Consider the following 24,051-nt stretch of genomic DNA (forward strand, 5'->3'; position numbering starts at 1 on the left):
CTACTGTGCAGAGAGGCCGTCAATAGACGTCCTCCCCTTTGCACACTCCGCATGCTGTGGTCACTGAGACTCGGATAATCACAGATCGGAGTAAGGACCTGATCCTGGCCCCTTACCATGTGATCAGCTGTCAGCCAATGACAGCTGATCACGTGATGTAAACAGAAGATCGGTATCGGTAATCGTTTTTTTTCCTCCTCGCACTGACAGCGTGAGGAGAAAAAAAAGCTGATCACCAGCTTCAGTGCAAGGGACATCGGTCCCAAAGAGGTAGAGGAGAAGTCGCCTCATCTGTGCCCACCAATACCGCCTTCCAGTGCCACCTGCCAGTGCTCACACAGTGCCAAGAATCAGTCCATAAGGGTCATCAATCAGTGCCACCTATCAATGCCCACGAGTACCACCTATCAATGCCCACCAGTGGTGCCAATCAGTGCCTCATCAGTGCCACCCAGCAGTGCTGCCTATCAGTGTCACCTACCAATGCTGATCAGTGCCCATCACGGCCACCTATCAGCGCCCATCAGTGCCAGCTTCCAGTGCCACCTATTGGTGTACTTCAGTGCCGCCCATCAGTGCCACCTCTTAGCCCTTGTACACACAGTCGGACATTCTGACAACCAAAGTTGTTGGAAAATCCGATTGTACACAACGTGATGACATTATTTCGTTACGACGGGACTACGTTTAGGCTAGTAGCCAATAGCTTTGGTCTAGGAATTTGATCTGAGCATGCGTGGCACTTTGTCCGTCGGAGAAGGCTACACATGATCGGAGTATGTCCGATCGGAGCATTTTGTCAGAAAATTTTACGGACAAGTTGAAAAACTTGGTCCGTCGGATACTCCGACAGAAACAGTCCGATGCAGACCACACACAGTCGGATTATCCGACAAAACGGTCCGATAGGACACATTCCGTCAGAATCTCCGACCGTGTGTACAAGGGCTAAGTGCTCACCAATGCCACCTATCAGTGCCGCCTATTAGTGCCCATCAGTGCCTCCTTATCGGTGCCCATCAGTGCAGCCTCATCAGCGTACATAAATGAAGGAGAAAAATGACCTTTTTGCAAAATTTATTAACAAAAAATAAAATGGTTTTGTATTTTTTCATAACAGAAAATGAAAAACCCAGAGGTAATACCACCAAAAGAAAGTTTGTGGGAAAAAAATTATAAAAATTTAATTTAGGTACAGAGTTGTATGACCACGCAATTGTTGTGAGAGTGACAGCTCTAAAAGCTGAAAATTGGTCTGGGCAGGAGGGGGGTTTAGGTGCCCAGTAAGCAAGTGGTTAATCAGCACAGCTGTTCTTCGAAAATACAAAACAAATGCATTACAACACATGACATCACTTCCGAATTTTTATTCTGTCATACGGGAATTTTTGTGACTTTAAAGCGGTAGATAACCCGCTAATTTTTTTTTTTTTACCACCTGCAAAGCAAAAGGCATAATGAGCTAGTATGCACCGCATACTAGCTCATTATGAAATACTTACCTTAGAACGAGGCCCCGACATCTGGCCCGATCCACGCCGAGGGAGCTGACATGGTCCCTCTGCGTTTCTTCCGGGTATCGTGGCTCCGGCGCTGTGAGTGGCCGGGGCCGCGATATCGTCACTCCTGCGCAATCCGCGTGGGAGAATTCATCCCGGCCGGTCGGCCACTGCCGGATTTTCAGCCGAGAATCCCCTTGTGCACATGCGCCGCTGCAGTCAGGGGCGCATACCGAGGGGAATATCTCCTAAACCGTACAGGTTTAGGAGATATTTTTTTTACCTACAGGTAAGCCTTATTATAGGCTTTCCTGTAGGTAAAAGTAAAAAAAAAAAAAAGAGTATACAACCACTTAAATAAACTCTTTAGCCTGCAAAAAAAAACAAAAAACAGACGATCATTCATCCAATAATCTGATCATGTGTACCGGGCATTACAGTGGACATTTTATTACCCAGAAAATCTACTGGCCTCTGTAATTTAATTGCTTTTTGTTACCGGGACCTGCCTAATTTAAATTTTTATGACTAAGCCTTGCCAATTGCCGTTTTTACAATGAGCCTACCAGTTGGCCCACTGTCATTGATTAGCCAATTGATGAAACTTAACCATAAAAGTCGGTTCACTTTAACGCTTTGGAGTAAATACAAAAGCTTTGTTGCTGTAAATGAGCTGTCTGCCTGATAACATGCAGGAAGACTTTAATTACAGAGGGGATTTTGAAATGGCAGTTTTATGTTCTTATGATCAATAGGTTCCAAAGAGGGTTGGTATAGCTAAAGTAAAAATTCCCTTTAATTAACCACTTGACCTCTGGAAGATTTACTTCATGACCAGGCCATTTTTTGGAATACAGCAATGGTCACACAACGCTGTATACAAATAAAATGTATAGAACCCCCCCCCATAAAAAGAGCTTTCTTTTGGTGGTATTTGATCACCACTTCGGTTTAAATTTTTTGCACTATAAACAAAAAGAGGCCATCAATTTAAAAAATATATAATTTTTTTTTTTTACTGTCTGCTATAAGCCATATTCCATAAGAAAAAAAATGTAGGTTCTTCATAAATTTAGGCCAATAATAAAAAAAAAATACCAATAAGCGTATATAGATTGGTTTGCATAAATGTTGTAGCACCTGCAAACTATAGGACATTTTTATATTTATTTATTTATTTTATACTACTGATTGCAGCAATCAGCGACTTATAGAGGGACTGCGCTATTGCAACAGCCATTCTAATGCCGCGGACACACGATCGGAATTGTGATCGGAAAAGGCTCTGATGGTTTTCCCGACGGAATTCCAACGGGATTTCGCTCAAGCTATCTTGCATACACACGGTCACACCAAATTCTGACCGTCAAGAACATGGTGACTTACAAAACGTACAACGGGACTAGAAAAAGGAAGTTCAATAGCCAGTAGCCAATAGCTTCCATCTCGTAGTTGAATCTGATCATGCGTGAGTTTTTGCACGTTGGAATTGCATACACACGAACGCATTTTCGGATAGGATCTTTTTCCGACCGAAAAATTGAGAACATGCTCTCAATCTTTTGCTGGCAGAAATTTGGCCAGCAAAAGTCTAATGGAGCGTACACACGATCGCATTTTCCGAGAAAAAAGCTCTCATCTGTCTTTTGCTGGCCGAATTCACAATCGTGTGTACGTGGCATAGAGCTGACTGACACTTTTCCGGGGAAACTAATACAACGATCAATGCTAAAAATATGCACTGTCACTGTATTAATGACATTGGCTGGGAAGAGGTTAATATCAGGGGCGATCAAAGGGTTAACTGCATGCCTAACCAGTGTTTTACTATACTGTGTGAGGTGCTTTTACTAGGGAAAGAGATGGAATTAATTCCCTGCTTAGTAGGGACACAAACTCCAAAGCTGTGATAATATGTAATCATAATTATACTCAATAGTCCTTGTAGTCATGTGAAATTAAAGTTCAAAAACACCTCCGTGCATTCAAGATTTTCTACTTCCACTTGTGCGTTGCCATCCAAGTGAGTTTCAAATCCATTCACTCAATGCGCTCACCAGGATCCACTGACCTATGAATTAAATAGGCCACTATGCGCTTTTCCCTATTCTGGGGGCATTAGTCATATTATCTCCTGATGTATCATCCACCTCCACTTTCTCTTCAGTTGATATTAGTTCAACACCAAAAATCAGCATTGAACGGGGCTCCTCAGCTCAAGAACATAATGAAAAACATCATAGTGTTTCACTTTTAAAGGAGAAGTCCAGCCTTCTCCTATGGGTCACAGGAGTGCAATTCGTTTTGCACTCCCGTGACCCGTTTTCAGCAGAGAGTGGTCAGAAGTCCACTCTCCTCTGACGTCACTGCTATCAGTTGAGGCCGAACTTCCAAGTCTGGATCTGCCAGCTTCCTTTGATTGTTGGCAGTCTCAGCGAGCCGCTAAGACAACCTCCCCCCCCCCCCCCCACAGCTCAGTACTCCAATGAGCGTGGACGATCAGAGAGGAGAGACGCTGACTGAAGGGCAGCAGCTTTCCTCTTGGGTGTCTGTGAGAACCGAGCCATCAGCGATGTTCGATGGCTCAGTTCCCAGTGCAGAGATGGCGGGGGACAGCTGCAGCATCGGTCTGATGCTCCATCCACCGAGGTAAGTGTGAAAAACCAAACCAAAAAAAAAACATACTTCTCTTTAAATTACTTTATAAAAAAAGAAGCAATAAGAAAACCACTCACAAAATAAGCCAGTCACTTCTGGATTGACATGATGACATCAAAATGCTCCACCCTGACCCGCTTCATCACATCCACCCTTGACTTCCTTAAGGGTAAAAAAACCCTGACATATGTTATAGGTGCAGACCGATTAGGTGACTCTGCTCAAGGCACTCTACTCCCTGCTCCATCGGCTGATTGGTGCTGGCTTAAGGCTCGGTTCACACTCCGACTTGTGAGACCCAAAGCCAGAGGACATGTGAAATGCCATGTATCTCTATGAGAGCCTTTCCAATTGACACTACTGAATTTACAGCGACTTCAGAAAAGGTTCCTGCACTACTTTGATCTGACTTTGACCGGAGTGACGTTTTGCCGGCAGTATCGCAGCGCTGCCCCATTGGTTTCATTGTGGAGGAGCAGTGGAGGAGTGGTGAGTTCACTGCTACTTCACCGCTCCAAAGAAGCTGCTGGCAGGACTTTTTGTGACGCCCTGCCAGCGCACCGCTCCAGTGTGAATGAAGTCGCTTTTTTCAGGCCCTATACAGGCGCTGTTTTTAGCGATGTAGCGCCTGAAAAACGCTGGCAGTGGGAAAGGTGTCTAAGATGTAGTACTGTTTATTTTTCTTTGTTGAGAAATGCTCTAGGTGTTATATGGGATCATCTTCTGTTTCTCTGTTTTCTTAAACTTAGAACCCAAATTTAAGGTGCTAGGTAAAAGTGTACAAGCAACAGCCCATGTAGCCAAATAACCAGTGGCGGCCCATCCATAGGGGGCGCATGGGCGCTACCCCCCAAAGCTAGAAAAAAAAAGTTCCTTTAAGTGCACGGGCACCAGACACAATGCACTGTGGGCAGCATGATGTCTATGCAGTCACGTGATTGCAGGTGAGACACTTCATTTAGCTGCTTTTGGGAGTCCTTGTAGTGCAAAGCAATGAGCTGCAATGCTCCCATATTGCAGTCATTGTCCTTGTTGTCGGGTTTTCTATTGGCACCGCCGTAGGACATGGGTGGTGCTTTCCTCTGAGCCGCGGCACCACTTCTCTGTGCCAGTGTGAAACTGGAAGTGATGCCGCGGCTCCGTGGATGGAACGTGTGGCCCGAGCTGCGCCTTCTTGCAGAATCTCTCGGCCGGATTAGTAGGTTCAGAGTGAACCAAAATGTAAAATAATTAGTGAAAGAAAAATATATATACTGTCTTTTACTATTTACAATGGTTGCTATGTTTTCCACTTGTGGTCAGTGAGGTTTATGTACAGTATCTCACAAAAGTGAGTACACCCCTCACATTTTTGTAAATATTTTATTCTATCTTTTCATGTGACAACACTGAAGAAATGACACTTTGCTACAATGCAAAATAGTGAGTGTACAACTTGTATAACAGTGTAAATTTGCTGTCCCCCCAAAATAACTCAACACACAGCCCTTAATGTCTAAACCGCTGGCAACAAAAGTGAGTACACCCCTAGGTGAAAATGTCCAAATTGGGCCCAAAGTGTCAATATTTTGTGTGGCCACCATTATTTTCCAGCACTGCCTTAACCCTCTTGGGCATGAAGTTCACCAGAGCTTCACAGGTTGCCACTGAATTCCTCTTCCACTCCTCCATGATATCACGAAGCTGGTGGATGTTAGAGACCTTGCGCTCCTCCAACTTCCACTTGAGGATGCCCCACAGATGCTCAATAGGTTTTAGGTCTGGAGACATGCTTGGCCAGTCCATCACCTTTACCCTTAGCTTCTTTAGCAAGGCAGTGGTCTTCTTGGAGGTGTGTGTTGGGGTCGTTATCATGTTGGAATACTGCCCTCCGGCCCAGTCTCCGAAGGATCATGCTCTGCTTCAGTATGTCACAGTACATGTTGGCATTCCTGGTTCCCTCAATGAACTGTAGCTCCTCAGTGCCGGCAGCACTCATGCAGCCCCAGACCATGACACCCCCACCACCATGCTTGACTGTAGGCAAGACACACTTGTCTTTGTACTCCTCACCTGGTTGCCGCCACACACGCTTGACACCATCTGAACCAAATATGTTTATCTTGGTCTCATCAGACCACAGGACATGGTTCCAGTAATCCATGTCCTTAGTTTGCTTGTCTTCAGCAAACTGTTTGCAGGCTTTCTTGTGCATCATCTTTAGAAGAGGCTTCCTTCTGGGATGACAGCCATGTAGACCAATTTGATGCAGTGTGTGGCGTATGGTCTGAGCAGAGACAAAGACAACCTCTGGATTTGACGCTGAGCACGTGCACTCAACTTCTTTGGTCGACCATGGTGAGGCTTGTTCTGAGTGGAACCTGTCCTTTTAAACTGCGGTATGGTCTTGGCCACATCCTACAGCTCAGTTTCAGGGTCTTGGCAATCTTCTTATAGCCTAGGCCATGTTTATGTAAAGCAACAATTATTTTTTCAGTTTCTCAGAGAGTTCTTTGCCATGAGATGCCATGTTGAACGTCCAGTGACCAATATGAGAGAGTGAGAGCGATAACACTAAATTTAACACATCTGCTCCCCATTCAACCATGAGACCTAGTAACACTAATGAGTGACATGACACCGGGGAGGGAAAATGGCTATTTGGGCCCAATTTTGACATTTTTTACTTAGGGGTTTACTCACTTTTGTTGCCAGCGGTTTAGACATTAATGGCTGTGTGTTGAGTTATTTTGAGGGGACAGCAAATTTACACTGTTATACAAGCTGTACACACACTAATTTACATTGTAGCAAAGTTTAATTCAGTCAGTGTTGTCAAATGAAAGCATGTAATAAAATATTTACAAAAATGTGTAGGTTTTAAGCGGATATTTACTAATGATGAACACAGAAGCAGTGGTAAACTGGTACACATGACAATTCTGTGAGGCTGAGCTGTAAATACCCTGATCTGTGAGGCTGAGCTGTAAATACCCTGATCTGTGAGGCTGAGCTGTATACCCTGATCTGTGAGGCTGAGCTGTATATACCCTGATCTGTGAGGCTGAGCTGTATATACCCTGATCTGTGAGGCTGAGCTGTATATACCCTGATCTGTGAGGCTGAGCTGTATATACCCTGATCTGTGAGGCTGAGCTGTATATACCCTGATCTGTGAGCCTGAGCTGTATATACCCTGATCTGTGAGGCTGAGCTGTAAATACCCTGATCTGTGAGGCTGAGCTGTAAATACCCTGATCTGTGAGGCTGAGCTGTATACCCTGATCTGTGAGGCTGAGCTGTATATACCCTGATCTGTGAGGCTGAGCTGTATACCCTGATCTGTGAGGCTGAGCTGTATATACCATGATCTGTGAGGCTGAGCTGTATATACCCTGATCTGTGAGGCTGAGCTGTATATACCCTGATCTGTGAGGCTGAGCTGTATATACCCTGATCTGTGAGGCTGAGCTGTATATACCCTGATCTGTGAGGCTGAGCTGTATATACCCTGATCTGTGAGGCTGAGCTGTATATACCCTGATCTGTGAGGCTGAGCTGTATATACCCTGATCTGTGAGGCTGAGCTGTATATACCCTGATCTGTGAGGCTGAGCTGTATATACCCTGATCTGTGAGGCTGAGCTGTATATACCCTGATCTGTGAGGCTGAGCTGTATATACCCTGATCTGTGAGGCTGAGCTGTATATACCCTGATCTGTGAGGCTGAGCTGTATATACCCTGATCTGTGAGGCTGAGCTGTATATACCCTGATCTGTGAGGCTGAGCTGTATACCCTGATTTGTGAGGCTGAGCTGTTTACTCCTGTGATGCTGGGGCTGTATACTCCTGACACTATGGATGGTAGCAAGTGGAATACAGGGGACGGAGTGGGTGAATTATATAAGGGGTGGGGCTTATAAGAAGTAGGAGTGGTCAAAAAGGAAGGGTGGGGCCTTGTGCCCCCCATCCTAAAACTCCACCAGCCGCCACTGCAAATAACCAGAATATAGATACAGTAAATTGAAGAGTCAAATGCAGATTAGAGTGTGAATCCTCTGACATGTGGCTGTAGTCTTTCAGTTTACAGCCCCATGTGATGAGTAGCAGGCTGTGGCTGAGATTGTGATCCATTGATGGACAGGATTTCAGCTTCAGACAAAAGCCACACACATTACCAACAGGACTTACCAACACAGTCAACCGTCAGCAGATGGGGATTCACAGTCATACTATCCATGACTCGTTCAACAGAAACAACCCAAATAGCGTCTCCTTTATGTCAAAAATGATTGAAATTATAGGGACAAAATCTCCTGAGCGAACGTTTGGACAGTAAGGTAACTAAGGTTAGTCCGTGTGCTGGCTCTGTTTCCTATTTTGTTGCTTCAGAGATATGAAACTAGACAGAGGAACGCTTTGGATCTTTTATGGATTGTGGTATACAGGAAGTGCATCCTTCTGCTGCACGCTGGGAAGATCGCCAAAAGTCAGCTTAGCCTTCTACAAACTTGAAAAAAACAAAAATCGATTGTACCTCTCAAATTCGATCTAAAATATCTTGTTTATTGTTTTAGAACCTGGCATGGAGGAAAATCTATACTCTCTGCAGGAAGACGTCCTTTCCTGTTATATGCATCTCAGAGTTTTAAAGTGCACCTGTCACTTCCACAAAACATAGTTTGTCCAATAGCACTCATGATGAAATCTGTGCTTATAGTGACATTAAACGATATCCTTATTTTGCAAAAATAATCCATAGGCACCTACTGCGTAATGGCCCTGTAATCTTATTTTCATGAAAAATAAAAATTATACCTTCTCGTAGCATCCTCCATGAGCTTCTAAACCTTTCCTTTTCCCCCCTCACTTCCGCATTTGTTGTGGTCATGTGCACAGCTCTATGCACATTACAAATCCCTAAGTCCATAGTTCATAGTCTACCTCAGGAGTGAGCAGGAGAGGGGGGCTACCTTCCTACAGCTATAACAGGTTCAACCCTTCTGGGACCGCTGTGCACAAGGTTTAGGAGTGTGTCTATGGGAATATTTGACCATTCGTATAGAAGCGCATTTGTGAGGTCAGGCACTGATGTTGGATGTGAAGGCCTGGCTCGCAGTCTCCATTCAAATTCTTCTCAAAGGTGTTCTATCAGGTTGAGGTCAGGGCTCTGTGAAGGCCAGTCAAATTCCTCCACCCCAAACTCGCTCATCCATGTCTTTGCCTTGCTTTGTGCACTGGTCCAAATAATTTGGTGGAGGGAGATTATGGTGTGGGGTTGTTTATCTAGGGGTTGGGCTTGGCCCCAAGACATTTTGGACAATTGCATGCTCCCAACGTTGTGGGAACAGTTTGGGGATGGCCCCTTTCTGTTCCAACAAGACTGCACATCACTGCACAAAGCAAGGCCATAAAGACATGGATGAGCAAGTTTGGGGTGGAAGAACTTGACTCACCTGCACAGAGTCCTGAACGATAGAACACCTTTGGAATTAATTAGAGTGGAGACTGCGAGCCAGACCTTCTTTTTCAACATCAGTGCCTAACCTCACAAATGCACTTCTGGAAGAATGGTCCAACATTCCCATAGACACACTCCTAAACCTTGTGGACGGCCTTTCCAGAAGAGTTGAAGCTGTTATAGCTGTAGGAAATTAGCCCCCCTCTCCTGCTCACTCCTGAGGTTGACTATGGACTATGGACTTAGGGATTTGTAGTGTGCATAGAGCTGTGCACATCACCACAACAAATATGCACGGTTCATTCCAAACAGAAGTGAGCCTTCCCAGAAGGGTTAAAGTTGTTATAGCTGCAAAGGGTGGGCCAACTCAATATTGAACCCTACGGACCAAGACTGGGATGCCTGATGAGTTTTACTTCCTCTTTGTTTCCCTGCAAAGGTAAAGCATCAAGGTAAAGGTACTATGCATCGCATAGTAGCCCATTATGTGTCACTTACCTGAAACCAAAGCCTGCGGAAAGTACTTTGAGTTAAGAATATGCATCTACTTAAATTTCATTACATTTTTTTGTGTTGCAGAAATTGTAAAGTTCTGTTGTGCTTAGGGAAAGAAGCTCGTTAAGCTCTCGTTCACACCAGTTCGGTTTTGAATTCTGGCTATTTCAGCGCAATTTCATCGGTGTGATTTGGATCTTCCAGTGTATTGCGGCTTGCGACTTCATTTAACAGAAGCCAATGCAAGTCACAATGAAATCACAGAAAAGTAATGCAGGAACCCATTTCAAAGTTGCTGCGACTTGAATCACAACGATTTGGACAGTTCCATTGCCGAAAATAGGGTAGCCCTTATTCACACCAATTCCATATGTCATGCGATTTGACAGTTCATTGGTGTGAATGAGGGCTACTGCAATGCCAGACAAATATATCACACTGACATAAAGATCAGTGAAAGGGATTATTTCTGTTTAATTCCAAGCATAGCTGGTGTTTTATGCATTCTTTAGAAATAGATTACTTATTAGTCAATACGGGATAAGAAGGACAGCAAAGTATCCAGCAGTCTGGCAAACATTTGATTTATGATGAGTGTACAAATGGCAATTATTTTCACAGAGCAGACCCTTTGAAGACAATAGGAAAATGTAGATAGTAAACTGTGTATACACTGCAAACTCCTGGCTTAAAGGAGAAGTACAGCCAAAGCTCATTTGGCAGGACTTCTCCTATGGATCACAGGAGTGCAGTTCATTTTGCACTCCTGTGACCCATTTTCAACAGCGGGCTGAAGGCAGCTATTTTATTCTTTTTTTTATTAAATAAAGGACTTGTCAGAAATTGTTTCTTGTGGTTTTTACTTCGACACTTTTTTGGTGAATGGGTACGATGTACCCAATACCCATTCACATGGAAGGGGCGGGATCTGGGGGGCTTGGTAAAGGGGGCTTCCATATTCCGATAAGCCCCCGACCCACAGACCCAGACAATCACAGCCCAGGGTTGTCGGGAAGAGGCCCTTGTCCCCATCATGTTGAGGGCATGTGGCCTGGTATATTTTGGCATGGGGGTCCCCTTAACATCCATACAAGGCCCTTCCCAGTTGTTAGAACACAATAGCACAGCAGGAGTGATTCCACCATCCACCTCGAATGTGTGGATGTGGGAATCGGCATGTTTTTTTTTTCGTTCAATCCATAGCGACAGTTCATTCAAAACTATCTGAAGGGGCAAACATGCCAATTTTTGCGGGTAAGGGTACCCGGCAGTGTAGCCAAGTTTTGCACCGGTGGGGGAGAGGAGACGAATGAGCGGAAGTTCCACTTTTGGGTGGAACTCCGCTTTAAGGCTGGGTTCACACCTATGCCAATTGGATGTGGATTTCTTCGCATCCAATTCACATAGCAGGAGAATGTGACCAGCTCACTATGGAGCCGGTTCACATATCTTTGTTGTGGCTGCAGAGCGTCTTCACCTCTGTTTTAGGGCCGAATACAGGCATAAATTGGCCCTTTCTAAAGTGTGCATGCACCAATGACATTGGCGCATGCACCGTAGTCATCGGCGCTCTCGGCTTTTTAGTAAATATCTCCTAAACCGTGGAGGTTTAGGAGATATTTCAAGCACCTATATGTAAGCCTTAATATAGCCAATGACACCTGATCATTTGATGTAAACAGAGCCAGTAATTGGCTGATCATCGGCGGATGTGAGAGGGACATCATGGAGAGCCTCTACAGAGGCTTCTGTGCCCACCTGTGCCACCTATCAGTGCCCACCAGTGCCACCTACCAGTGCCCAGTGTCACCTATCAGTGCCTACAGTGTCACCAATCAGTGCCTCATCACCAGTGCTGCATATCAATACCACCTATCAGTGCCCATCAGTGACATCTATCAGTACCACCCATCAGGGCTCATCAGTGCCATCTTATCAGTGCCCATCAGTGCTGTCTTATCCTTTCCGATCAGTGCCGTCTTATCAGTGCCTATCAGTGTCACCTTATCAGTTTCCATCAGTGCAGCCCATCAATGCCCATTAGTGCAGCACATCAGTGCCCATCAGTGAATATCAATGAAGGAGAAAAATTACCCTTTTGCAAAATTTTATAACTTAGAGCCGGTTCACACTGCGGGCGATGCGAGGCGACACGACTCGCCTCGCCGCGCTCTGGCAAGTCGCCCCCGTTCTGTACAATGGAACCGTTCTGAGAGGAGCGACTCGAGTCGCTCCGACTCAGAAAAAAGGTTCCTGTACTACTTCTGGGCGACCTCGGGGCGACTTGCATTGACTTCTATACAGAAGTCATCTGCAAGTTGCCGCTGAGGTCGTGGCGAGGCAAGTTGGTGTCGCCTCGCATCGCCTGCAGTGTGAACCGGCCCAAACTATGAAATGTTTGTTTTTTTTCAAAAGTTTCTGTCGTTTTGTTTGCAAAAAAAAAAAACCCAAGTGGTGATTAAATACCACTAAAAGAAAGCTCCATTTGTGTGAAAAAAAAAGATAAAAATTGAACTTGAGTACAGTGTTGTATGATCGCACAATTGTCATTTAACCACTTGACCACTGGGCACTTAAACACCCTTAATAACCAGACCACAAATAGAGCTTTCTTTTGGTGGTATTTAATCACCGCTCGTTTTTTTTTTTTTTTTTTTTTTTTTTTGTGCTATAAAAGAAAAAAGACAGAAAATTCTGTAAAAAAAAAAAATGAATTTTTCTTTGTTTCTGTTATAAAATTTAGCAGATTAGTAATTTTTCTTCATACATTTTGGCCAAAATTTATACTACTACTACTACTACTACATATCTTTGGTAAAAATAAGTACAAATTGGTGGATATTATTTGGTCTTTGTGAAAGTTATAGAGTCCACAAGCTATGGTGCCAATATCTGAAAATTGATCACACCTGAAGTACTGACGGCCTATTTCAATTCTTGAGACCCTAACATGCCAGAAAAGTACAAATACCCCCCAAATGACCCCTTTTTGGAAAGAAGACACTCCAAGGTATTTAGTAAGAGGCATGATGAGTTTTTTGAAGTTGTAATTTTTTCCCACAATTCTTTGCAAAATCAAGATTTTTTTTTCCTTTTTTTTTTCCCACAAAATTGTCATAATAGTTTATTTCTCACACACAGCATATGCATACCCCAAATTACACCCCAAAACACATTCTGCTATTACTCCCGAGTACGGCGATACCACATATGTGAGACTTTTACACAGCCTGGCCACATACAGAGGCCCAACATGCAGGGAGCACCATCAGGCGTTCTGGAGCACCCAGGACAATTCTGACATTTCTCTCCTACATGTAAAAATCATCATTTATTTGCTAGAAAATTACATAGAACCCCAAAAAATTACATATGTTTTTTTAGCAAAGACCCTAGAGAATACAATGGTGGTCGTTGCAACTTTTTATCTCGCAGGGTATATGCGCAGCAATTTTTTGAACATGTTTTTTTTTGGAAAAAAAACGGTTTTGTGCTTAAAAAAACAACAAAACTGTAAAGTTAGCCCAATGTTTTTGCATAATGTGAAAGATGAATTTATGCCGAGTAAATAGATACCTAACATGTCACTCTTCAAAATTGCACACGCTCGTCAAACGTCGCTACTTAAAAATCCCCATAGGCGACGCTTTACATTTTTTTACTGGTTACATGTTTTGAGTTACAGAGGAGGTCTAGGGCTAGAATTATTGCTGTCGCTCTAACGTTCGCAGCGATACCTCACATGTGTGGTGTGAACACTGTTTTCATATGTGGGCAGGACTTACATATGTGTTCGCTTCTGCATGTGAGCACATGGGGACAGGGGCGCTTTAAATTTTATTTTTATTTTTTTTATTGTTCATTTTACTTTATTTATTTTAGTTTGAATTTTTTTTCCCCAAAAATAAATTTTTTGATCACTTTTATTCCTATTACAAGGAATGTAAACATCCCTTGTAATAGGAATATGGCATGACAGGTCCTCTTTACAGTGAGATATAGGGTCAATAAGACCCCTCATCTCACCTCTAGGCTGGGAAGCCTGAAATAATAAAAAAAAAAGATTCTGGCTTTGACCGTATTGGCGAGTCGGTAGAAGCATCGGAGGGCGGCGGGAGGGGGGGGGGAAAGCTGATATCTGAATGATGCCTTTAGCTACATCCATCATTCAGATATCCCCACACAAAGTCAAGGACAACATATGACGGCTGGCTGGGTATTGCAGGATATCACCGACTATGGCTGGGTATTGCAGGGCATCACCAAGTATGGCTGGGTATTGCAAGGTATCTCCAACTATGGCTGGGTATTGCAGGGTATCACCGAGTATGGCTGGGTATTGCAGAGTATGGCTGGGTATTTCAGGGTATCTCCGAGTATGGCTGGGTATTTCAGGGTATCTCCGAGTATGGCTGGGTATTGCAGGGTATCTCCGAGTATGGCAATTTATGGCAAAGTATTGGCAGAGTATTGGCAGGGTATGGCAGAGTATTGGCAGTCATTGCAGAGTATTGGCAGTCATTGCAGAGTATTGGCGGGCATTGCAGAGTATTGGCGGGCATTGCAGAGTATTGGCAGGGTATTGCAGAGTATGTCCAAATATGGCTGGGTATTGCAGGATATCACCGACTATGGCTGGGTATTGCAAGATATCACCGAGTATGGCTGGGTATTGCAGAGTATGGCTGGGTATTGCAGGGTATCTCCGAGTATGGCTGGGTATGGCAATTTATGGCAGAGTATTGGCAGAGTATTGGCAGGGTATTGGCGGGCATTGCAGAGTATTGGCAGGGTATTGCAGAGTATTGGCAGGGAATTGAGGGGTTCATTTTCGGTGAGCAGTACTGTGGGCACTACAGATGCAGCCCACAGCGCTGCTGACACCGATCGGTACAGAGAGGGGAGGGAGGAACCAGTTTGTTTACAAGTGGTCACTCCGCCGCGATGAGCGGCTGTTTACCATGATCCGTGGTCACGGATGCACTCGAGTGCGCGCCCCAGGGGACGCGCGAGAGCGGAATTCTCGGAGGACGTCATATGACGGCCTCTCAGACTTAAGCAACCGCCCTGTAGCCGTCATTCGGCTATGGGGCGGTTGTTAAGTGGTTAAAGTGCGTCAGCACTGAAAGCTGAAAATTGGTCTGGGCAGGAGGGGGGTTTAAGTGCCCAGTAAGCAAGAGGTTAAAGAAAATGATATTTTGAAGCACTTTGAAACAACATTTGACAAGTTATTTTCATATGAACATTCGTCTGAAAATGTACAGGTTTCTGGCCAGCTTAAAGCCTACTGTGAGGTATGACAAAGGGCTGTCAGGTAACCAAGATTACCCAGAATTCCTTGCTCCATTTTTAGTTCATTATTTTCATGGTGTCCCTAGAGAATGAGCCTTGGAACGCTCCCTAATTGTCCTTTTTTAACGAGGTAGTAAATATTGAATGCATCTTGTTGTTTTGAGCATTTCTGGATAAGAATCTATTAAAATTCTTGTTATCACAGGTATTATGGCACGTCCATCCGCCGCTGCTAATTGCCAGTCAGCACATTCGGGATAATAAGAAGGAACTGTTTTTAGTCAGGCTCTGCCTAGGCTGCATTTCCTGGCCAGATGGCACAGCAAGCTGCCGTACACAATATGCCATTTTAATAACCGTACATCAGTCTTTCTTCTGTGCGCATTCCTTCTCCACATACACCTCTTCACTTGTAGACAGATTGCAGCACTTCTGTGGTAAACACCACGCTGCACAGGGCCTGTGGCGGAGGCCATTTTGTCTATTGAAGTGCGGGGCTTGGCGGATAAAACTGTATGGAAATGGAGACATTGCTCGTACCAGTTCCTTAGTGACTTGCTCTTATTTATTTATTTATTTTTCTCATATGACGAAAAAGCACAGGTGACAGTCAGTGATTGTAATCTTTGTTTTCTCTCTCAGGGCGGGGAGCATTGCTACTACCAGGGACACGTCCGAGGAAAACCCAGGTCATTTGTGGCCCTGTCAACATGTCATGGACTTCAGTAAGTTAAATCCTGTGCCTGTTTTTAGAAAAGTGCAGTAACCAATTACAGTGGAGTGGAATCCCATCCTAGCATGTTACACATCTCAGGGACCGGGCCAGGGTCACAGACCCCTATTCTGTCCCCTGGCCATGGTGTTTACTGTTTATATTATGGTATCTCTATCCACCGATGGGTCCTCCATAATTGGGAATAAGCTAATTCATTGGGAAGTTCAGCTGCCAAACACTGACATCTTCATCCCATCCATAGGAGTGGCTGATGGAGACACACAGGCTGTAAATGACTCCACTAAATAAACTAAAGAGGAAGTAAACCCTGATGGGTTTTACTTCCTCTTTTTTCCCCTGCAAAGTAAAAGCATAATGGGCTAGTATGTATCGCATACTAGTCCATTATGTTGCACGCACCTGCAAACGAAGCTCACGATGTCCCCATTGGTGGCCGCATCCATCTTCACCCCTCTTCCTTCTGGGGGCCGTGGACTCCAGCTCTGTGACTGGCCGGAGTCGCGTGATGCCACTCCCGAGCATGTACGCAGGAGTCGCCTGGCACAGCACGGGCCCTTTAGAAACAGCACGATCATGCCCTTTCTTCAGTGAGCATGCACCGATGACATTGGCGCAAGGGTATATGGTAAATATTCTTCATGTCCAGGAGATATTTCCAGTACCTACACATGAGCTTTATTATAGAGATACAAGTGGTGTAAGTAGGTTTACAACCACTATAGAGATACAAGTGGTGTAAGTAGGTTTACAACCACTGTAGAGATACAAGCGGTGTAACTAGGTTTACAACCACTATAGAGATACAAGTGGTGTAACTAGGTTTACAACCACTATAGAGATATAAGTGGTGTAACTAGGTTTACAACCACTATAGAGATACAAAGTGATGTAACTAGGTTTACAGCCACTTAAGAAACACCTAAACACCCGACAGGGCCCCATGCAGACAACCTGACACAGGGCCCGATACATACAATGCTTCAGCTATGAATGAACACAATGAGTAATCAGTACCAGTCAATCATTGGGTTCATTCAGGAATAGAAAGGGGCTGGTAAATATTACATATTTACCGGACCCTTCCCCCACTCATCATCTTGAAGTATCCTATTGTGTACTTGCAGCTGCTGGTGGGAAGGAGAGTAGGGAAGCCTGGCAGCATTGATGGGGTGGGGGGTCGGGGGGCACACATGGTGGCCTGCACAACAGGGGGAAATGTATGGTGCACAGGGAGGGTGATTGGGGTGGCTGGGGGGTTGGCAATTCCTGGAACTGATCCCAGTGCATGGCTCGCTCTGCAGCATCTGAAACCCAACAGGAGATAGAAGCCTGTGCCTGTACAGGAGGATTGGTGGTCCCCCTTATGCACGGCCCTGCCCCTAAATACCAGTGTTCTCCCAGATCTAAAATAAAATGCTTCCTGGAGTTTTTGTTAGGGTTCATTCATATCACTTCAGTGCATTATCATAACACGTACTTGTGCCATGCAATAACGTGCGTTGTGTAAGGCAGTCCAATTCATTTTACTGGGCTGCCAAATGCAAGACAAGGCACCAAAGAAGGTGCAGTTACCAGTTTTGGCAGTGCAGTGCATGGCAACAAAATTCAACTGCACTGCATGTTCATCTGCAAGTTTCATCGGGGTGCTTTTTAGAATGAATGACACCACATTGCATCAACACATACATATGTGTGTTGCGGGAACGCACAATTGACCGCAATTAAATATAGTGAATTGGCTTTTAAAGGGCATCCAACATTATTTTCTACCTGTAGCTGCTGATATCCACATTTCTGATTAGGTGCCGTAAAATGCCAAGAGCCACAAAAGGGTTCAGCTGAAAGTGTAGTATAACAATTCTAAACTGTCATGATGTTATGTAACAATTCTATACAGTTCATTAAACCACTGCTTCTGTTTGTTATGCTAATACTGCCATCTAGTGGTAGGTAAAGTTTGGTGCAGCCAAAATGAATATTTGGGTAAGGTGCTGGAAAGTAGAATCTCTTCCCTGACACCTGCTTACGACTCTTTGTCCTTTAATGTGCAGCCCTCATTTCCCCTTGCTCAAGCAAGTGAAGGAAAATATCCTTTAGACTGTTAGTAAACGTGCTGTTTATCTCTTTTCTTGTGTTATGTTTTTTATTCTTTATTTTTCATCTGATGTTTTATAATAGATTTCCTAGAGAGAAATAGGGCGCACAAATGTGGTAGCACTGATTTGTAAAATAAGGTCAAGTGTGAAATGAAGTAACCATAGACTTTAGAGGAGAAGTACAGCCAAAGCAGAACAGAGAGCTGTGAGAACCGAGCGATCAGTGGTGTTTGATTGCTCGGTTCTCAGTGTTAGAACAAGCGGGGTACAGATGCAGCATTGGACCGATCCTACATCCACCTAGGTACGGTAAGTATGATTAAAAAATAATAATAAAATAAAGTCCCTATACTTCTCTTTTAATTGTGAAGTGATTAAGGTAATCACGCCACAATTAAAGCCTAGGTCATATTTACACATAGTGGTTTATTTACTAAAGGCAAATCCACTTTGCACTGCAAGTCCACTTGCAAGTGCAGTTGCTATAGATCTGAGGGGGACATGCAAGGAAAAACAAACCAAAAAAAAAAAACAGCTTGTACATGATTGGATGATAAAATCAGCAGAGCTTCCCCTCATTTCTGATCTTCTCATATCTACAACGACTGCAGTTCCAAGTGCACTTGTAGTGCAAACCCCATAGTTTACACTTTTGGAAGTATGTAATGAACAATATGGTGCAAGAGTCTATAAATGCAGAGAGTGCAGAGGTCAGGGGTGTGCACTGACTGCCAGGTTTAGAAGTAAATGATGCACAGAGATGTGTAAACGCCATGTGCACAGGTCTGTAGTTTACAATGCATCCGCAAAGTATTCACAGCACTTCACTTTTTACACATTTTGTTATTTTACAGCCTTATTGCAAAATGGATTAAATGTATTACTTTTCTCAAAATTCTACAAATAATACCCCATGGTGACAATGTGAAAGAAGTTTGTTCGAAATCTTTGCAAATTTATTAAAAATAAAAAACTAAAAAAATCCCATGTACGTAAGTATTTACAGCCTTTGCCATGACACTCAAAATTGAGCTCAGGTGCCTCCTGTTTTCACTGATCATCCTTGAGATGTTTCCAAAATTTGATTGGAGTCCTCCTGTGGTAAATTCAGCTGATTGGACATGATTTGGAAAGGCACACACCTGTCTATATAAGACCCCACACTTAACAGTGCATGTCAGAGCACAAACCAAACCATGAGGTCCATTGAATTGTCTGTAGACCTCCGAGACAGGATTGTATGGAGGCACAGATCTGGGGAAGTGTACAGAAAAATGTCTGCAGCATTGAAGGTCCCAATGAGCACAGTGGCCTCCATCGTCCTTAAATGGAAGAAGTTTGGAACCACCAGGACTCTTCCTAGAGCGTCCGGCCAAACTGAGTGATTGTGGGAGAAGGGCCTTAGTCAGGGAGGTGACCAAAACCCGATGGTCACTCTGACAGAGCTCCAGCATTTCTCTTGGGAGAGAGGAGAACTTTCCAGAAGAACAACCATCTCTGCAGCACTCCACCAATCAGGCCTGTATGGTAGAGTGGTCAGACGGAAGCAACTCCTCAGTAAAAGGCACACAACAGTCCACCTGGAGTTTGCCAAAAGGCACCTGAAGGACTCTCAGACCATGAGAAACAAAATTCTCTGGTCTGATGAAACAAAGATTGAACTCTTTGGCCTGAATGGCAAGCGTCATGTCTGGAGGAAACCAGGCACCGCTCATCACCTGACCAATACCATCCATACAATGAAGCATGGTGGTGGCAGCATCATGCTGTGGGGATGTTTTTCAGCAGCAGGAACTGGGAGACTAGACAGGATTGAGGGAAAGATGAATGCAGCAATGTACAGAGACATCCTTGATGACAAGTTGCTCCAGAGCGCTATGGACCGCAGACTGGGGCGAAGGTTCATCTTCCAACAGGACAACAACCCTAAGCACACAGCCAAGATAACAAAGGAGTGGCTACGGGACAACTCTGTGAATGTCCTTGAGTGGCCCAGCCAGAGCCCAGACGAGCCCAGACTTGAGCATCTCTGGAGAGATCTGAAAATGGCTGTGCACCGACACTCCCCATCCAACCTGATGCAGCTTGAGAGGTCCTGCAAAGAAGAATGGGAGAAACTGCCCAGAAAATAGGTGTGCCAAGCTTGTAGCATCATACTCAAAAAGACTTGAGGCTGTAATTGGTGGCAAAGGTGCTTCAACAAAGTATTGAGCAAAGGCTGTGAATCCTTCTGTACATGGGATTTTTTTTATTTTTATTTTAAATACATTTACAAAGATTTTAAACAAACTTCTTTAAATTTTGGCATTATGGGATATTGTTTGTAGAATTTTGAGTAAAATAATTAATTTAATCCACTTTGGAATATGGCTGTAACATAACAATGTGGAAAAAGTGAAGCGCTGTTAATACTTTCCAGATCCATTGTATATTGCAACATGTGAATGGGTAAGTAGTGTGTAGTGCATTAGTGGGAATGTCAGATATGTGTTATTCACAGAGTGCAGAAGTTATGAGTGCGAAATGTAAGAGCATGGGGTCAAGGATGTGTGCAGGAATCAGGAATGGTCAGGAGTATGTAACGTACCAAGTGCAGGGGTAAGGAGTACGTAACACATTGAACGCAGGGGTCAGATGTAATGCATAGAGTGCAGGAGTAAGGGTAGTGTAATGCACAGAATGCAGGTGTCATGCGTATATAATGCATAAAGTGCAGTTGTCAGGAGTATATAATGCATAGAGTGCAAGTGCCAGGAGTAGGTAATGTATAGAGTGCAAGGATCAGGAGTATGTAATGCATAGAGTGCAGGGGTAAGGGGCATATAATGCATAGAGTGCAGGTGTCAGGAGTTAATAATGTATAGGGTGCAGTTGTCAGGCGTATGTAATGCATAGGGTTCAGGGGGCTGGAGAGTGCAAAATCCCTCTTTCAAGAATTAACTCCCCTACTTTCCCCTCTCAGGATAACTTCCCCTCCCCCTCATAAAAAAAATAATTCAGCTCTAATCTGCACACTCACCTCCTAAGCACAAAAAATCTCTATCCAGTAACAATTCCCCCCTCCACTCCCACCCCCTTCACAAATACCCTCTCCCAGCACAAGTCTTCTCCCCCTGAAAAATCACTTCTACCAGTACAAATCTTTATCCTCATGTTGTGTTATGTGACATGTCAGACTCGAGGAGGACCCTAGGGGGAATCTTACCTGAATTCATTGACAGGCATTATTGGTGGGAAAAAATATGGCTGCTGCAGTGGTGACATGTCACAGCATTAGGATGTGCCCTGGGTGCCTGGTGCTGGCAATGCCCCTGGTTGCTACAGGCAGAACCATCTTTGGTGTCTAGGAGACCCCTGCTAAAAGATGTGCATGAAAATATGGGACAAAATGTGTCTCATATTGAATTAATACGGGATGTAGCATGTTAGAAATCCAGGATGATCCTGTGTCATATGGGACGAGTGGCAACCCAAAGGCCTGTCACGCGGGCTTCAGATTCTATAGTAGTAGTATGAACAGCAAGCTTTTATGAAACGTTCAGCAAGTTTCTGGAATGCTTTTGGAAAACTTTAAGCAATTTTCTGTAAGCCTTTAAAGCTCCCTTCTGCTCCCGTTTGGGAAAATGTTATACACAGATCTTAATAGGAGTGCTTATTGTCACTTTAAACAAGCTGCTAGCATGCTTCAGCAGACTTTCAACAAGCTTTAAGCGGTGCTGAACACTGCTAGCAGCTAAAGTGACAATAAGCACTCCTATTCAACGTTTACAGTCTGGAGCTGTATGGTACTTTAAAATCTTGTGGAAAGCTCTGCAAATGCTTTGTAAAAGCTTGCCATTCCCACTGCTCTTATACAAGCTGAAACCTGTGTGTGAAACAGGACTTACCCTAATCTTGTGGTTTTAAAGCCCTTACCCATCATAGGCCAAAACATTTTTTTAAAGGAGTGGTAAAGGTTTGTTTTTTTTGTTTTTATAGCTGTCTGCCTTCCCATTGCAGAGATTTCCGTTCACTTCTTGAACTGATGACAGGGTGTCATAGGGGCAGGAATTTATGGGAAGTCTCTTCAATGGGGACTCAATGAGGATTAGGACCTCTGTGGAGTTTTTACTGCAATTTTCCTGTCTTGGTGATACCTATACCCCTTCATTCTTTATCCACATGTCACCGGAACAGGAAGTGAGGAATAATCACTTGTAGTCACTTGCTCTGACCCAGCTACTGGCCTCCACTTGCTCCTTTTATTGGTTAATAGAGACAGTAAACCAAATACCTTGGATTACATTTATAATTTGTTCCAGAAGAATGCTTGTAATCCAAAGCACTCATATATCAATATATATTTAATCCAAAGCACTCGTATATCAAAGTGAGATTCCCCATAGGAAATAATGGAAACTCAGATAATCCGTTCCACAGCCACTGCTTGTCTATGCAGTACCGCATGTGGCCAGAGGTGTGGGGGTGCCAGAGACACTCGGAGACTACTCGGAGAGGCTTGGAGACACTTGGGAACCGTCTCCGTGCATCACACCTCTGGCCAAATGCGGTACTGCACACCCCAGTGGCTTGAATCCTGCTTGTCTTGCGAGACAATGCTTGCAAAGCGAGTCAGGATTTAAAAAAAAAAAAAGCTTGTATTGTGAAACACTCGTAAACCGCGTTACTCATGTTACTCGCAAGCCACTGTAGTGAAATACAAGAGGTAGGAAGGTTTGGGCGAGTTCTAGTTACCATGGAAGTTGATCTATGTCGGCATGGGTTTCTGGAGTAGATCCAGTACAGGCACTAGACTCTCTAGAGGTTTCTATTTGAAGTGTTCAGATTTACTTCAACATGGGAATTATGCACATTGGTCGTTTTAAGGCCTCATGTCCACTGCTCTGATAAACGGACGTTGAGAGGCAGTTGGCTGCTTTTTTCAGCTGCCCCTGAACTCATCCAATGTTATCTTATGTGTTCATGTACACAGGTTTGTTCATTGTCGTTTTTAGGCAGTTGTATTTATAGGCCAAAAAATTTGTTCAGATGTGAAGTTTCCGATGTGTCAAACGCCAAGCGTGGCTGAACACAGTAACTCGCGTTTGGCCATGTTTCGTTTACAGGTGTTTTTCATTTTTGGCTATTAAAAAAAAAAAAAAAAAGCTTCTAAACGCAGCATAAAAACATGGTAAAATGGACGTTTTAAACGTGGGTTACTATCTGTCAAGTTAAATCACCCAGGAGAGGTTTTAAAAATGTCCTGTGCACATTAAAGGGATTGTACAGGATTTTTAATTATTATTTTTTTTTTAAATAACAAACATGTTATACCGTATTTACCAGCGTATAACACACACTTTTTCCCCCTTAAAATCAAGGGAAAATCACGGGTGTGCGTTATACGTCAATCCTCCACGATTTCTGCGCGATTTTTTGGGCTCTGGGCGGCTTTGGCTGCCTACGGCCGTTCTCGGCGGCTTTCAGCCCTTCTCGGCGGCCAAAAACCGCAGAGAAGGGCCAAGAGCGGCCGAAAGCCACAGAGTACGGCCGAAAGCTGCCCAGTACGGCCAAAGGCGGCCGAGAACTGCCGGGAGCCGCCGAGATACACAGGACATCTCAGTGGCGCCATTTTTTAAAATAAAAGCTGACAACGATGCACAACGCTGCATGACGGACAGGCTGCATGACAAGGCTGCATGATGGACAGGCTGCATGACAAGGCTGCAATGAGGACAGGCTGCATGACAAGGCTGCAATGAGGACAGGCTGCATGACAAGGCTGCAATGAGGACAGGCTGCATGACAAGGCTGCAATGAGGACAGGCTGCATGACAAGGCTGCAATGAGGACA

At 44.2% G+C, this 24,051-nt stretch overlaps 1 protein-coding gene across 9 annotated transcripts in view; it reads left to right on the plus strand.

The window, feature by feature from the left end:
* ADAM22 (ADAM metallopeptidase domain 22) overlaps positions 1 to 24,051 on the plus strand; it is a 462,480-nt gene that overhangs the window by 180,181 nt on the left and 258,248 nt on the right. For all 9 annotated transcript variants that reach the window (XM_077490871.1, XM_077490878.1, XM_077490879.1 and 6 more), the window contains exon 5: positions 16,029 to 16,111. In XM_077490871.1, the coding sequence (XP_077346997.1) occupies positions 16,029 to 16,111 (83 nt within the window). The remainder of the gene's footprint in view (positions 1 to 16,028; positions 16,112 to 24,051) is intronic.

Source organism: Lithobates pipiens, unplaced genomic scaffold, assembly GCF_037356315.1.
Source record: "Lithobates pipiens isolate NorthernLeopardFrog02 unplaced genomic scaffold, aLitPip1_a1.2 Scaffold_19, whole genome shotgun sequence".
NCBI classification, from domain to species: Eukaryota; Metazoa; Chordata; class Amphibia; order Anura; family Ranidae; genus Lithobates; species Lithobates pipiens.